Consider the following 12,336-nt stretch of genomic DNA (forward strand, 5'->3'; position numbering starts at 1 on the left):
TGAGCCGACGCTCGTTATCTCAAACCCGGAACCCCCCCCTTCACCCTCCGGGACTGGACCCCCCCCCCCTTGGGGACACTCTGGGGCCGTGTCCCCAAATGCGAGGGTGGCCTTGGATGAGGGGGAATTAATTAATTTATTTATTTATTAATTTATTTATTTCTGGGGGGGGGGGTCCCGGGGGGGGGTTCGGGGGTTCCCTCCTCGGGTAGGGGGGGCTCGGGGTCAGGGGATTTTTGGGATCGGGGTCAGGGGTTTCAGGGGTGCCCCTGGGGTTCGGGAATGTCCCTCGGGGTCAGCGGGGTTTGGGGTCAGTGGGGTTTTAGGGATTCCCCCCAGGGTTTTTGGGGTTCCCCCCGCGGTTTTTGGGGTCAGCGGGGTTTGGGGTCAGCGGGGGTTTTGGGGTTCCCCCTCGGGGTTTTTGGGGTTCCCCCTCGGGGTTTTTGGGGTCCCCCCGGGGGTCAGTGGGGCTTGGGGATGTGCCCACCGGGGTCAGTGGGGTTTGGGGTCAGTGGGTTTTGGGGTTCCCCCGGTGTTTTTGGGGTTACCCCCGCTGTTTTCGGGTCCCCCCGGGTTTCCGGGCTCAGTGCGGTTTGGGATCAGTGGGGTTTGGGGTCAGTGGGTTTTGGGGTTCCCCCGGTGTTTTTGGGGTTACCCCCGCTGTTTTCGGGTCCCCCCGGTGTTTCCGGGCTCAGTGCGGTTTGGGATCAGTAGGGTTTGGGGTCAGTGGGGTTTTGGGGCTCCCCCGCTGTTTTTGGGATTCCCCCCGGGGTTTTTGGGCTCAGTGGGGTTTTGGGGTTCCCCCGGTATTTTTGGGGTTCCCCCCGCTGGTTTTTTGGGGTTCCCCCGCTGTTTCGGGGCTCCCCCGGGGTTCCAGGCTCAGTGCGGTTTGGGGACGTGCCCGTCCACGTAGAAGTTGCGGGTGAGGCGGGGCAGGGCGATGCGCGCCCCCTCCAGCGCGGGGCTCAGCCGGAGCTGGCAGCCGAGCCGCGAGTTCTCCTGCAGCAGCGGCGCCTGGTCCAGCAGGTCCTCCTCCCTGCACGGAGCACGGACACGGTAACGGGGCTACCGGGGGGTACCGGGGGGTACCGGGGGGGTACCGGGGGGTCCTTACCGCTCGTCCGGCGCCGGGAGCCGCGCCAGGTGCGGCTCGCTGATGTAAACGTGGCAGGTGGAGCAGGCCAGCGAGGCCTCGCAGGCACCTGCGGGAGGGGGACGGCCCGGTGAGCACCGAGACGGCACCGGGACCGCCCCGGGAGCACCGGGACCGCCCCGCTAGCACCGACACCCTCCCAGCAGCACCGGAACCGCCGCGGGACCCCTCGGTCAGTACCGGGAGCCTCCCGGAGCCCCAAGCGCGCTCCCCCCAGCCCCGTTCCCAGCCCCGGTCCCGCCCCCGTCCCGTTCCCGGTCCCGGTCCCGACCCTCCAGCTCCAGCCCGTGCCGCTGCGCCAGGTGCAGCACGTTGTCACCGACTCTGCCGCGCACCGGCACCTGCCGCCCCTCCCGGTCCACGAAGACGACGTTAACCCTACGGAAAGGGGGGGGGACACACGACACCGCGCTCAGCACCGGGACCCGGCTCCGTTCGGGCGCCGCCGCCCCGGGAGGGCGTTCCCGGTACCCACACGGCGGCCTCGGGCTCCTCGGCCGCGGCCCCGCCGCTGCTGAGGCTGCGGGAGACGCCCCGGAGCAGCCGCCGCGTCACGGAAGCGCCGCTCGCCGCCGCCATGGGCGCCGCCATGTTGGGCGCCACGTGACCGCCCCACGTGACCCGGGAGGGCGGAGCGGTGAGGGGGCGGGGCCTGCCCTGGGTCCTGAGGCCCGGCCGCGGATTTGGGGCGAAATTTGGAAATTTTGGGGGAAAATCGGGAAATTTTGGGGGTCCAGGGGAAGTTTGGGGGTCAGAGACGAGGAGGAGGCCACTCTGATGGGGGAGGGCGGTGTTTTGGGCCGGTACTTGCTGATTTTTTGGGAGTTTTTGGGGTCTGGGGGGGGATTTTTTGGGGGTCCCTGCCCCAGTTTGGGGGCACAGGACCGGCCCAAAATGGGGAGGGGGCGCAAGAGGCTCCCCCCGAAACGAGGGCACGGCAGAAATAACGAAATGAGACGGAAATAACAAAGAAAGAAGGGCGGGGAGCAGAAATATAAATAGAACTTTATTTTGGGGGGGTGAGGGGTGAGGGGGACACAGCCCCCCCCAAACCCCCCCTTACAGCAAAACTAGACGGTAAAAACAGGGAAAAAAATCAAATCCGGGGAAATGCCCCCAAAAAACAAAGGAGAAAGGAGGAAGATTTGGTAGATTAAAAAACCACAAACAGCGTTAAAGTAAAAAGGCCGATTTTACCCCAAAAAAGAAGCGTAAAACGGCAGCGGGTCCAGTTGTTAAAAAAAGGGGGAAACACACAAAAAAATAAACAGCGAAAAAATGCACCCAGTGAAATGTTTAAAGAGAGGAATTGGACCCCAAAAAATGGGGGAAACCCCCCCAAAAAAATGGGGAGACCCCACCCCAAAACCAACCCCAAAACGGGGGAAAAACCCCAAGACTGGGAAAAAGTGGGAATGGCCCCCAAAAAAGGCCTGGAATTTTGGGGACCCCACCCCAAAAGCAGCAGTTAAGGCAGGGAGCGTTTTTGGGGGCTCCAGGGGCTGCTCTGGGGAGGGGGAGGCAGAAAAAAACCAAACAAACCCCAAAAAAATTTAGGGGATTCTCCCCAAATCCTTCAAGGAGGCGTTGAAAATCTTAAAATCGCTTAAAAACAGAAACCCCCCAAAAAAAACCCCAAAGAAACCCCAAAAAAAGGGGATTAAAATAAAATAAAATAAAAAAGAGAAATAAAATTGTGACGAAAATAAAGCAAAAACCAAGGCGGGGTTTGGGCAGGGTTTATAGATTTTGGGGTTTTTTTTTTTGAGGTTTTGTTTTTTTTTTTAAAAAAAATAATTTATCTTTCCGTGGTTTCTTGGGTTTTTTTTTGAGGTTTTGTTGTTTTTAAAAAAAAATTATTTTTACGGGTTTTTTTTGGGTTTTTTTTGAGTTTGTTTTTTTTTTTTTTTAATTTATCTTTGTGGGTTTTTTGGGTTTTTTTTGAGGTTTCGTTTTTTTTTTTTTTAAAAAAAAAATCTTTTTTTGGTTTTTTTTTTTGAGGGATTTTTTTGGGTTTTTTGGTGGGTGTTATTTTGAAATTTTTGGAGTTTTTTTTTTGGATTTTTGTGGGGATTTTTTGGGGTTTGTTTGGGGTTTGTTTTCGGGTTTGGGGTTTGTTTTGGGTTTTTTTGGGGATTTTTGGGGTTTGTTTTGGAGTTTGTTTCGGGATTTGTTTGGGGTCTGTTTTGGGTTTGTTTTGGGTTTGTTTGGGGGTCTGTTTGGGGTTTTTTTGGGGTTTTGTTTCGGTGTTTGTTTCGGGGTTTTTTTTGGATTTTTTTGGGATTTGTTTTGGGTTTTTTTGGGATTTGTTTTGGGGTTTGTTTGGGGATTTTTGGGGTTTGTTTTGGGGTTTTTTCCGGGTTTGTTTTGGGTTTGTTTTGGGTTAATTTCGGGGTTTGTTTGGGGCTTTTTTGGGGTCTATTTTGGGTTAATTTCGGTGTTTGTTTTGGGGTTTGTTTCGGGGTTTGTTTGGGGTTTGTTTCCGGGTTTGTTTGGGGTCTTTTTTAGGGTTTGTTTTGGGGTTTGTTTGGGGTCTTTTTTGGGGTTTGTTTTGGGGTTTTTTTGGGGTTTTTTTCTGGGTTTGTTTTGGGGTTTGTTTTGGGGTTTGTTTTGGGGTTTGTTCGGGGTCTGTTTTGGGTTAATTTCGGGGTTTTTTTGGGATTTTTTTGGGGTCTGTTTTGGGGTTTGTTTTGGGGTTTTTTTGGGGTTTGTTTTGGGGTCTGTTTTGGGGTCTCTTTTGGGTTAATTTCGGGGTTTTTTTGGGGTTTGTTTTGGGGTTTTTTTTTGTGTTTTTTTCCGTGTTTGTTTGGGGTTTGTTTTGGGGTTTGTTCGGGGTCTGTTTTGGGTTAATTTCGGGGTTTTTTTGGGGTTTGTTTGGGGTCTTTTTTGGGGTCTTTTTGGGGTTTGTTCGGGGTCTGTTTTGGGGTCTGTTTTGGGTTAATTTCGGGGTTTTTTTTGGGGTTTTTTTCCGGGTTTGTTTTGGGGTTTTTTTGGGGTCTGTTTTGGGGTCTGTTTCGGGGTCTCTTTTGGGTTAATTTCGGGGTTTTTTTGGGTTTTTTTTTGGGTTTTTTTCCGGGTTTGTTTTGGGGTTTTTTTTGGGGTCTGTTTTGGGGTTAATTTCGGGGTTTTTGGGGTGTGTTTCCCCCACTAAAATATCCGCTTTCTCTTCAGGTAGGAGTCGGCGTAGTGGCCGCCCAGGCCCTGCGAGTGCTGGCCCACGTAGGCGCCCTCGGGGCTGGGCTCGGGCGAGGGCAGCAGCTGCGAGGAGCCCCTCTTGTGCGGGCCCGGCGCCGGCTGCAAAACAGCGGGGACGGTTTGGGGCATTTCGGGGAATTTTGGGGGGATTTGGGGCATTTTGGGGCATCTCGGGGCATTTTGGGGCATTTCGGGGCATTTCAGGGCATTTTGGGTCAGATTTGGGGCATTTCGGGGATTTTGGGGCATTTTGGGGCATTTTGGGGATTTTGGGGCATTTCGGGGCATTTCCGGGCATCTTGGGGGGATTTGGGGCATTTTGGGGCATTTTGGGGCATTTCGGGTGAATTTTGGGGATTTTGGGGCATTTTGGAGCATCTCGGGGCATCTCGGGGATTTGGGGGCATTTTGGGGCATCTCGGGGCATTTTGGGTGAATTTCAAGGATTTGGGGCATTTTGGGGCATTTTGGGGCCATTTCGGGGGGATTTGGGGCATTTTGGGGCATTTCGGGGCATTTTGGGGCATTTCGGGGATTTTGGGGCATCTCGGGGCATTTTGGGGCATTTTGGGGCATCTCAGGGCATCTCGGGGATTTTGGGGCATTTTGGGGCATTTCAGGGATTTTGGGGCATTTTGGGGATTTGGGGGCATTTCGGGGCATTTCGGGTCAGATTTGGGGCATTTCAGGGCGTTTTGGGTCAGATTTGGGGCATTTCGGGCATCTCGGGCATTTTGGGGATTTTGGGGCATCTCGGGGCATTTTGGGGCATTTCGGGTGAATTTCGGGGCCTTTTGGGGTCATTTCAGGGCATTTCGGGGCATTTTGAGCCATTTCGGGTGAATTTCAAGGATTTGGGGCATTTCGGGGCATTTTGGGGCATCTCGGGGCATCTCGGGGATTTTGGGGCATTTTGGGGCATTTCAGGGCATTTCAGGGATTTTGGGGCATTTCGGGGCATTTCAGGGCATTTTGGGTGAATTTCGGGGCATCTCGGGGCATTTCGGGGATTTTGGGGCATTTTGGGGCATCTCGGGGCATTTCGGGTGAATTTTGGGGATTTTGGGGCATTTTGGGGCATTTCGGGGATTTCGGGGCATTTCCGGTCATTTCCGGTCATTTCCGGTCATTTCGGGGCATCTCGGGGCATTTTGGGGTCATTTCGGGGCATTTCAGTTGAATTTTGGGGATTTTGGGGCATTTCCGGGCATTTCGGGGCATCTCGGGGCATTTCGGGGCATTTTGGGTGAATTTTGGGGCTGTTCGGGTGAATTTCGGGTAACTTGGGGCCATTTTGGGTGAATTTCGGGGCATTTCGGGTGAATTTTGGGGCATTTTGGGTGAATTTCGGGGCATTTCGGGTGAATTTTGGGTGAATTTCGGGGCATTTTGGGTGAATTTCGGGGCATTTCGGGTGAATTTCGGGTGAATTTCGGGTCATTTTGGGTGAATTTTGGGCCATTTTGGGGCTTTTGGAGGGCGGTTTTGGGGGTTTTTGGTACCTTGGGGCGGGAGCCGGGGGCAGCCAAGGCCGGGATGGAGTCGGAGCTCGGGGGGATGGAGGCGGCCTGGGGGAAACAGGGAATGAAAGGGTTAAAATGGAAAAAAACCCCAAATTTCCACCCCAAAAAAATGCAAAAAAACCCCAAATTTCCACCCCAAAAGGGGGTCCTAAGGGGTTTAGGGGAGTTTAAGGGATTTTAAGGAATTTTAAGGGAGTTTTAAGGAATTTTAAGGGATTTTTAAGGGATTTCTCAAGGGATTTTAAGGGGTTTTAAGGGATTTTTAAGGGAGTTTTAAGGGAGTTTTAAGGGATTTTAAAGGAGTTTTAAGGGATCTTTAAGGGAGTTTTAAGGGATTTTTTTAGGGATTTTAAGGGAGTTTTAAGGGAGTTTTAAGGAATTTTTAAGGGATTTTAAGGGATTTTTAAGGGAGTTTTAAGGGAGTTTTAAGGGATTTTTTAAGGAGTTTTAAGGAGTTTTAAGGGAGTTTTAAGGGAGTTTAAGGGATTTTAAGGGAGTTTTAAGGAATTTTTAAGGGATTTTAAGGGAGTTTTAAGGAATTTTAAGGGATTTTTAAGGGATTTCTAAGGGATTTTTAAAGGGGTTTTAAGGGATTTTTATGGGAGTTTTAAGGGATTTTAAGGGGATTTTTGAAAGGTTTTTAAGGGATTTTAAAGGGAAAAAAGGTCTGGGGTGAACATCATTAAAACTGAAGGGATTTGATGGGATTTTGATGGATTTTGCTGGGATTTTTTTGGATTTTGATGGATTTTGATGGGATTTGATGGGATTTTAATGGGATTTTGATGATGGGATTTTGATGATGGGATTTTAATGGGATTTTGGTGGGATTTGATGGGATTTTGATGATGGGATTTTAATGGGATTTTAATGGGATTTTGCTGGGATTTTTTGGGATTTTGCTGGGAATTTTTTGGGTTTTTGATGGATTTTGCTGGGATTTTTTGGGATTTTGCTGGGATTTTGCTGGGATTTTTTGGGATTTTGATGGATTTTGATGGGATTTTTTTGGATTTTGATGGATTTTGATGGGATTTGCTGGCATTTTGCTGGGATTTTTTGGGATTTTTATGGGATTTTGCTGGATTTTGATGGCATTTTAGTGGCCCACTGACAGAATTTCAGGGATTTCAGGGGTCAAAGGGCACAGCAGCATTTGGGGAGGGTCGGTCTCACCTGGCTGGGGCGGGGGTGGCTCTGGCGGAGCCCGGCCTGGAGGCCGCTGCTGAAATGGGACCTGGGGGAGCCTGAGCCAAAGGGGGGGCCCAGAGCCGCCCGCTCCAGCCCCGGGGAGGGGGAGCAGGAGGAGGAGGAGGAGGAGGAGGAGGAGGAGGAGACCTGCAAGGGAGCACGGCAGCTGAGAAAAAACCCAAAAAATGCAAAAAAACCCGAATTTCCACCCCAAAAAACCCCAATTTCCACCCCCAAAAAAACCCCAATTTCCACCCCCAAAAAAATGCAAAAAAACCCCAAATTTCCACCCCAAAAAAAGAAAAAAAAACCAAATTCCACCCCCAAAAAATCCCAATTTCCACCCCCAAAAAAACCCCAATTTCCACCCCAAAAAATGCAGAAAAAACCCCCAATTCCACCCCCAAAAAAATCCAAATTTCCACCCCAAAAAAAAAAGCAAAAAAACCCCAATTTCCACCCCAAAAAAATCCCAATTTCCACCCAAAAAACCCCCGAATTTCCACCCAAAAAAATCCAAATTTCCACCCCAAAAAAACCCCAATTTCCACCCAAAAAAATCCAAATTTCCACCCCAAAAAAATGCAAAAAAAGCCCCAATTTCCACCCCAAAAAAATGCAAAAAACCCCCAATTTCCACCCAAAAAAAATGAAAAAAACCCCCCAATTTCCACCCCAAAAAAACCCCAAATTTCCACCCCAAAAAAACCCCAATTCCCACCCCAAAAAAATGAAAAAAAACCCCAATTTCCACCCCAAAAAACCCCAATTTCCACCCCAAAAACCCCCAATTTCCACCCAAAAAACCCCCAATTTCCACCCCAAAAAATCCAAATTCCCACCCCAAAAAAATGCAAAAAAAACCCCAATTTCCACCCAAAAAAATCCAAATTCCCACCCCAAAAAAATGCAAAAAAAACCCCAATTTCCACCCAAAAAAATCCAAATTTCCACCCCAAAAAAACCCCAATTTCCACCCCAAAAAAACCCCGAATTTCCACCCCAAAAAAAATCCAAATTTCCACCCCAAAAAAATCCAAATTTCCACCCCAAAAAATGCAAAAAAACCGAATTTCTACCCCAAAAAAATCCCAATTTCCACCCCAAAAAACCCCAATTTCCACCCAAAAAAACCCCGATTTCCCACCCAAAAAAATCCAAATTTCCACCCCAAAAAAATGCAAAAAAACCCCAATTTCCACCCAAAAAAATCCAAATTTCCACCCCAAAAAAATCCCAATTTCCACCCCCAAAAAATGCAAAAAAACCCCCCAATTTCCACCCCAAAAAAAACCCCCAATTTCCACCCCAAAAAAAACCCCAATTTCCACCCCAAAACCCCCAATTCCCACCCCAAAAATGAGATTTTTTACCTTGTGCCTGCCGTGGCCGAAGCCCCCCAGGACGGAGCCGGGGTCGCGGGGCTGGGGGAAAATCCTGGACCCCAAATCCTGCGCGGGGAAATCGGGGGGTTCAGAGGGGGGGATCCCCGGATTGCCAGGAAAAACGAGGAGTTTGGGGGATTTTGGTTAATTCCCATAAAAAACCTGAAATTTTGGGGTTTTTTTCCCCTCCAATTCCCATTTTAAAAAATTGAGATTTTCAGGGTTTTTTTCCCTCCAATTCCCATAAAAAACTGAAATTTTGGGTATTTTTTCCCTCCAATTCCCATTTAAAAAATCGAGATTTTGGGGTTTTTTTCCCTCCAATTCCCATTAAAAATTGAGATTTTGGGATTTTTTTTCCCTCCAATTCCCATTAATAAATTGAGGTTTTGGGGTTTTTTTCCCCTCCAATTCCCATTAAAAACTGAGATTTTGGGGATTTTTTTCCCTCCAATTCCCATTAAAAAACTGAGGTTTTGGGGATTTTTCCCTCCAATTCCCATTAAAAAAATTGAAGGTTTGGCCTTTTTTTTCCCTCCAATTCCCATTAAAAAAAAAAATCGAGATTTTGGGGTTTTTTTTCTCTTCAATTCCCATTAAAAACTGAGATTTTGGGGTTTTATTCCCATTTAAAAAAATTGAGATTTTCGTGTTTTTTTCCCCTCCAATTCCCATTAATAAATTGAGGTTTTGGGGATTTTTCCCTCCAATTCCCATAAAAAAATTGAAGTTTTGGTTTTTTTTTTTTTCCCCTCCAATTCCCATAAAATAATTGAGATTTTGGGGATTTTTCCCTCCAATTCCCATTAAAAATTGAGATTTTTGGGTTTTTTCCCCGTCGTTTTCCAGAAAAACCAAGGTTCTCCAATTCCCAGGACCAGCAGGGATGTGGGGTTTTTCCCCCCAATTTAAAATTCCCCAAAACCTCCCGGTTCCAACCCAAAATCTGCCCTGACCGGGAAATCCACGGCGAAGGCGTCGGGCGGCCCCAAAACCCCGGGGTTCATCCTCAGCCCCTTGGCTGCAAAATCAACGGGGATTGGTCAAAAGGAGAGAAATGCACAGAAAAAAGGGGAAAAAAGGGAAATTTGGGGGGAAAAAGGGGGGATTTTGGGGGAAAAAAGGGGAATTTATGGGGGAAAAAGGGAAATTTATGGGGGAAAAAAGGGAAATTTATGGGGGAAAAAAGGGAAATTTATGGGGGAAAAAAAGGGGGAATTTATGGGGGAAAAAAGGGAAATTTCTGGGGGAAAAGGGAAATTTCTGGGGGAAAAAAGGGAAATTTATGGGGGAAAAAGGGAAATTTATGGGGGAAAAAAGGGAAATTTATGGGGGAAAAAGGGAAATTTATGGGGGAAAAAAGGGAAATTTATGGGGGAAAAAAAGGGGGAATTTTGGGGGAAAAAAGGGGAATTACTGGGGGGAAAAAGGGAAATTTATGGGGGAAAAAAGGGAAATTTATGGGGGAAAAAGGGAAATTTATGGGGGAAAAAAAGGGGGAATTTATGGGGGAAAAAAGGGGAATTTATGGGGAAAAAAGGGAAATTTATGGGGGAAAAAAGGGAAAGTTCTGGGGAAAAAAAGGGAAATTTATGGGGAAAAAGGGAAATTTGGGGGGAAAAAGGGGGAAACTTATGGGGGAAAAAGGGAAATTTCTGGGGAAAAAAAGGGAAATTTCTGAGAAAAAAAAAGGGAAATTTCTGGAGGAAAAAAGGGGAAATTTCTGGGAATAAAAAGGGAAATTTCTGGGAATAAAAGGGAAATTTCTGGGGAATAAAAGGAAATTTCTGGGAATAATAAAAAGGGAATTTCTGTGAATAAAAAGGGAAATTTCTGGGGAAAAAAAGGGAAATTTATGGGGGAAAAAAGGGAAATTTATGGGGGAAAAAAAGGGGAAATTTATGGGGGAAAAAAGGGAAATTTCTGGGGGAAAAGGGAAATTTCTGGGAATAAAAGGGGAAATTTCTGGGGGAAAAAAGGGAAATTTCTGAGGAAAAAAAGGGAAATTTCTGGGGTAAAAAAGGGGAAATTTTTGGAATAGAAAGGGAAATTTCTGGGGAATAAAAAGGGAATTTCTGGGAATAAAAAGGGAAATTTCTGAGGAAAAAAAAGGGAAATTTTTGGAATAGAAAGGGAAATTTCTGGGGAAAAAAAGGGAAATTTCTGGGGAATAAAAAGGGAAATTTCTGGGGAAAAAAAGGGAAATTTAGGGAATAAAAAGGGAAATTTCTGGGGAATAATAAAAAGGGAATTTCTGTGAATAAAAAGGGAAATTTCTGGGAATAAAAAGGGAAATTTCTGGGGAATAAAAAGGGAAATTTTTGGAATAAAAAGGGAAATGTCTGGGGAATAAAATGGGAAATTTCTGGAATAAAAAGGGAAATGTCTGGGGAATAAAAAGGGAAATTTTTGGAATAAAAAGGGAAATGTCTGGGGAATAAAAAGGGAAATTTCTGGGAATAAAAAAGGGAAATTTCGGGGGAAAAAAGGGGAAATTTCTGGAATAAAAAGGGAAATTTTTGGAATAAAAAGGGAAATTTCTGGGTAAAGAAAGGGAAATTTCTGGGGTAAAAAAAGGGAAATTTCTGGGGTAAAAAAGGGGAAATTTCTGGGGTAAAAAAGGGGAATTTTGTGTGACTCACCGGGCAGGCCGGGCGTGGGCAGGAGGCTCTGCAGGTTCAGGTAGGGATTGAGGGGGATCCTCAAATCTTTGGGGGGCTCCCCCAGGAGAGAGACCTGGGCAGGAAATTGGGGGGCTCAGGGGGGTCCCTGAGGGGTTTGGGGGGGTCCTGGGGGGTTTTGGGGGGTCCCAAAGAGGTTCAGGGGGTCCTGGGGGGTTTTGGGGGGATCTTGGGGGGAATTTGGGGATTCTTGGGGGCATCTGGGGGCTCCGGAAGCTCCCAGAATTTGGGGGTCCCATCCCAGATTTTGGGGATCCCACCACGGATATTTTGGGGGTCCCAACCCCGGGATTTTGGGGGGTCCCAACCCTGGGACTTTGGGGGTCCCAACCCTGGAATTTTGGGGGGTCTAAACCTGGGATTTTGGGGGTCCCACCCTAGAATTTGGGGGGAAGTCCACCCTATTGTTATTGGGGGTCCCACCCCCGGGATTTTGGGGGGTCCCACCCTGGGATTTTTGGGGGTCCCACCCCGGGGGATTTTTTGGGGGTCCCAACCCTGGGATTTTGGGGGTCCCATCCCGGATTTTTGGGGGGTCCCACCCCGGGATTTTGGGGGGTCCTACCCTGGATATTTTGGGGGTCCCACCCCTGGGATTTTGGGGGGTCCCACCCCTGGGATTTTGGGGGTCCCAACCCTGGGATTTTGGGGGTCCCACCCTGGGATTTTGGGGGTCCCAACCCTGGAATTTTGGGGGTCCCAACCCTGGGATTTTGGGGGGTCCCACCCTGGGATTTTGGGGGTCCCAACCCTGGAATTTTGGGGGTCCCACCCTAGAATTTGCGGGGGAAGTCCACCCCATTGTTATTGCAGGTCCCACCCCGGATTTTGGGGGTCCCATCCCAGATTTTGGGGGTCCCAACCCTGGGATTTTGGGTCTGGGGGCTGCTCACCGTGGGGGCGGGGGGCTCCGCTCTCTCCCTGCTGGGCTTTGGGGCGGGGCTTGGGGAGGGGCTTTGGGGAGGGGCTTTGGGGAGGGGTCCCAGCCCCGGGGGGGGTCCCCGGGGGTCCCAGCGCCGCCTCCGGGGCCAAGAACGGGGCCAGGACCGGGGACTTCCCACGGGGCTGGGCCCCATCCCCGGGAGCACCTGGAAAAAATGGGGGAAAAAAGGGGAAAAAGGGGGGAAAAAGGGGAAAAAAGGGGGAAAAGGGGGAAAAGGGGGAAAAAAGGGGGAAAAGGGGGAATAAAGGGGGAAAAGGGGGGAATA

The 12,336-nt window shown here is 48.8% G+C and overlaps 2 protein-coding genes across 4 annotated transcripts; both read right to left on the reverse strand.

The window, feature by feature from the left end:
- Positions 1-117: 117 nt before the first annotated feature.
- On the reverse strand, positions 118-1,788 carry FDX2 (ferredoxin 2). Of its 3 annotated transcripts, none has more exons than XM_071419001.1 (5): positions 1,629-1,788; positions 1,425-1,531; positions 1,115-1,202; positions 878-1,036; positions 118-581 (listed from the first exon to the last, which is right to left on the reverse strand). In XM_071419001.1, exons 1-4 carry the CDS (start codon positions 1,742-1,744, stop codon positions 880-882), a joined length of 468 nt encoding a protein of 155 aa, XP_071275102.1. In that variant the 5' UTR covers positions 1,745-1,788; the 3' UTR covers positions 118-581; positions 878-879. The 3 variants fall into 3 exon arrangements, with proteins under 3 accessions (XP_071275102.1, XP_071275101.1, XP_071275100.1); XM_071419000.1 differs by having other exon boundaries at positions 118-689; XM_071418999.1 differs by having other exon boundaries at positions 118-1,036.
- A 358-nt stretch (positions 1,789-2,146) lies between these two features.
- RAVER1 (ribonucleoprotein, PTB binding 1) lies at positions 2,147-12,254 on the reverse strand. The gene is made up of 7 exons (XM_071418998.1): positions 12,022-12,254; positions 11,090-11,183; positions 9,404-9,468; positions 8,436-8,513; positions 7,048-7,209; positions 5,851-5,916; positions 2,147-4,447 (listed from the first exon to the last, which is right to left on the reverse strand). The coding sequence occupies exons 1-7, from the start codon at positions 12,202-12,204 to the stop codon at positions 4,301-4,303; spliced, it is 795 nt and encodes a 264-aa protein (XP_071275099.1). The 5' UTR covers positions 12,205-12,254; the 3' UTR covers positions 2,147-4,300.
- Between the last annotated feature and the right edge of the window lie 82 nt (positions 12,255-12,336).

Source organism: Agelaius tricolor, unplaced genomic scaffold, assembly GCF_023055355.1.
Source record: "Agelaius tricolor isolate 1412-34295 unplaced genomic scaffold, bAgeTri1.0.p SCAF_97, whole genome shotgun sequence".
Taxonomy (NCBI): domain Eukaryota; kingdom Metazoa; phylum Chordata; class Aves; order Passeriformes; family Icteridae; genus Agelaius; species Agelaius tricolor.

Bases quoted from the DNA above. Each gene is read 5' to 3' on its own strand.
- FDX2 (XM_071419001.1), bottom strand. From the start codon at position 1,744: ATGGCGGCGCCCATGGCGGCGGCGAGCGGCGCTTCCGTGACGCGGCGG. The intron at 1,532-1,628 runs GTGGGTACCGGG...CCCTTTCCGTAG, and splicing joins GAGGAGCCCGAGGCCGCCGT to GGTTAACGTCGTCTTCGTGG. The intron at 1,203-1,424 runs GTCGGGACCGGG...CCCCTCCCGCAG, and splicing joins GCACGGGCTGGAGCTGGAGG to GTGCCTGCGAGGCCTCGCTG.
- RAVER1 (XM_071418998.1), bottom strand. From the start codon at position 12,204: ATGGGGCCCAGCCCCGTGGGAAGTCCCCGGTCCTGGCCCCGTTCTTGG. The intron at 5,917-7,047 runs GTGAGACCGACC...TGTTTCCCCCAG, and splicing joins GCCACCCCCGCCCCAGCCAG to GCCGCCTCCATCCCCCCGAG. The intron at 4,448-5,850 runs GTACCAAAAACC...GCTGTTTTGCAG, and splicing joins CCCCCGGCTCCCGCCCCAAG to CCGGCGCCGGGCCCGCACAA.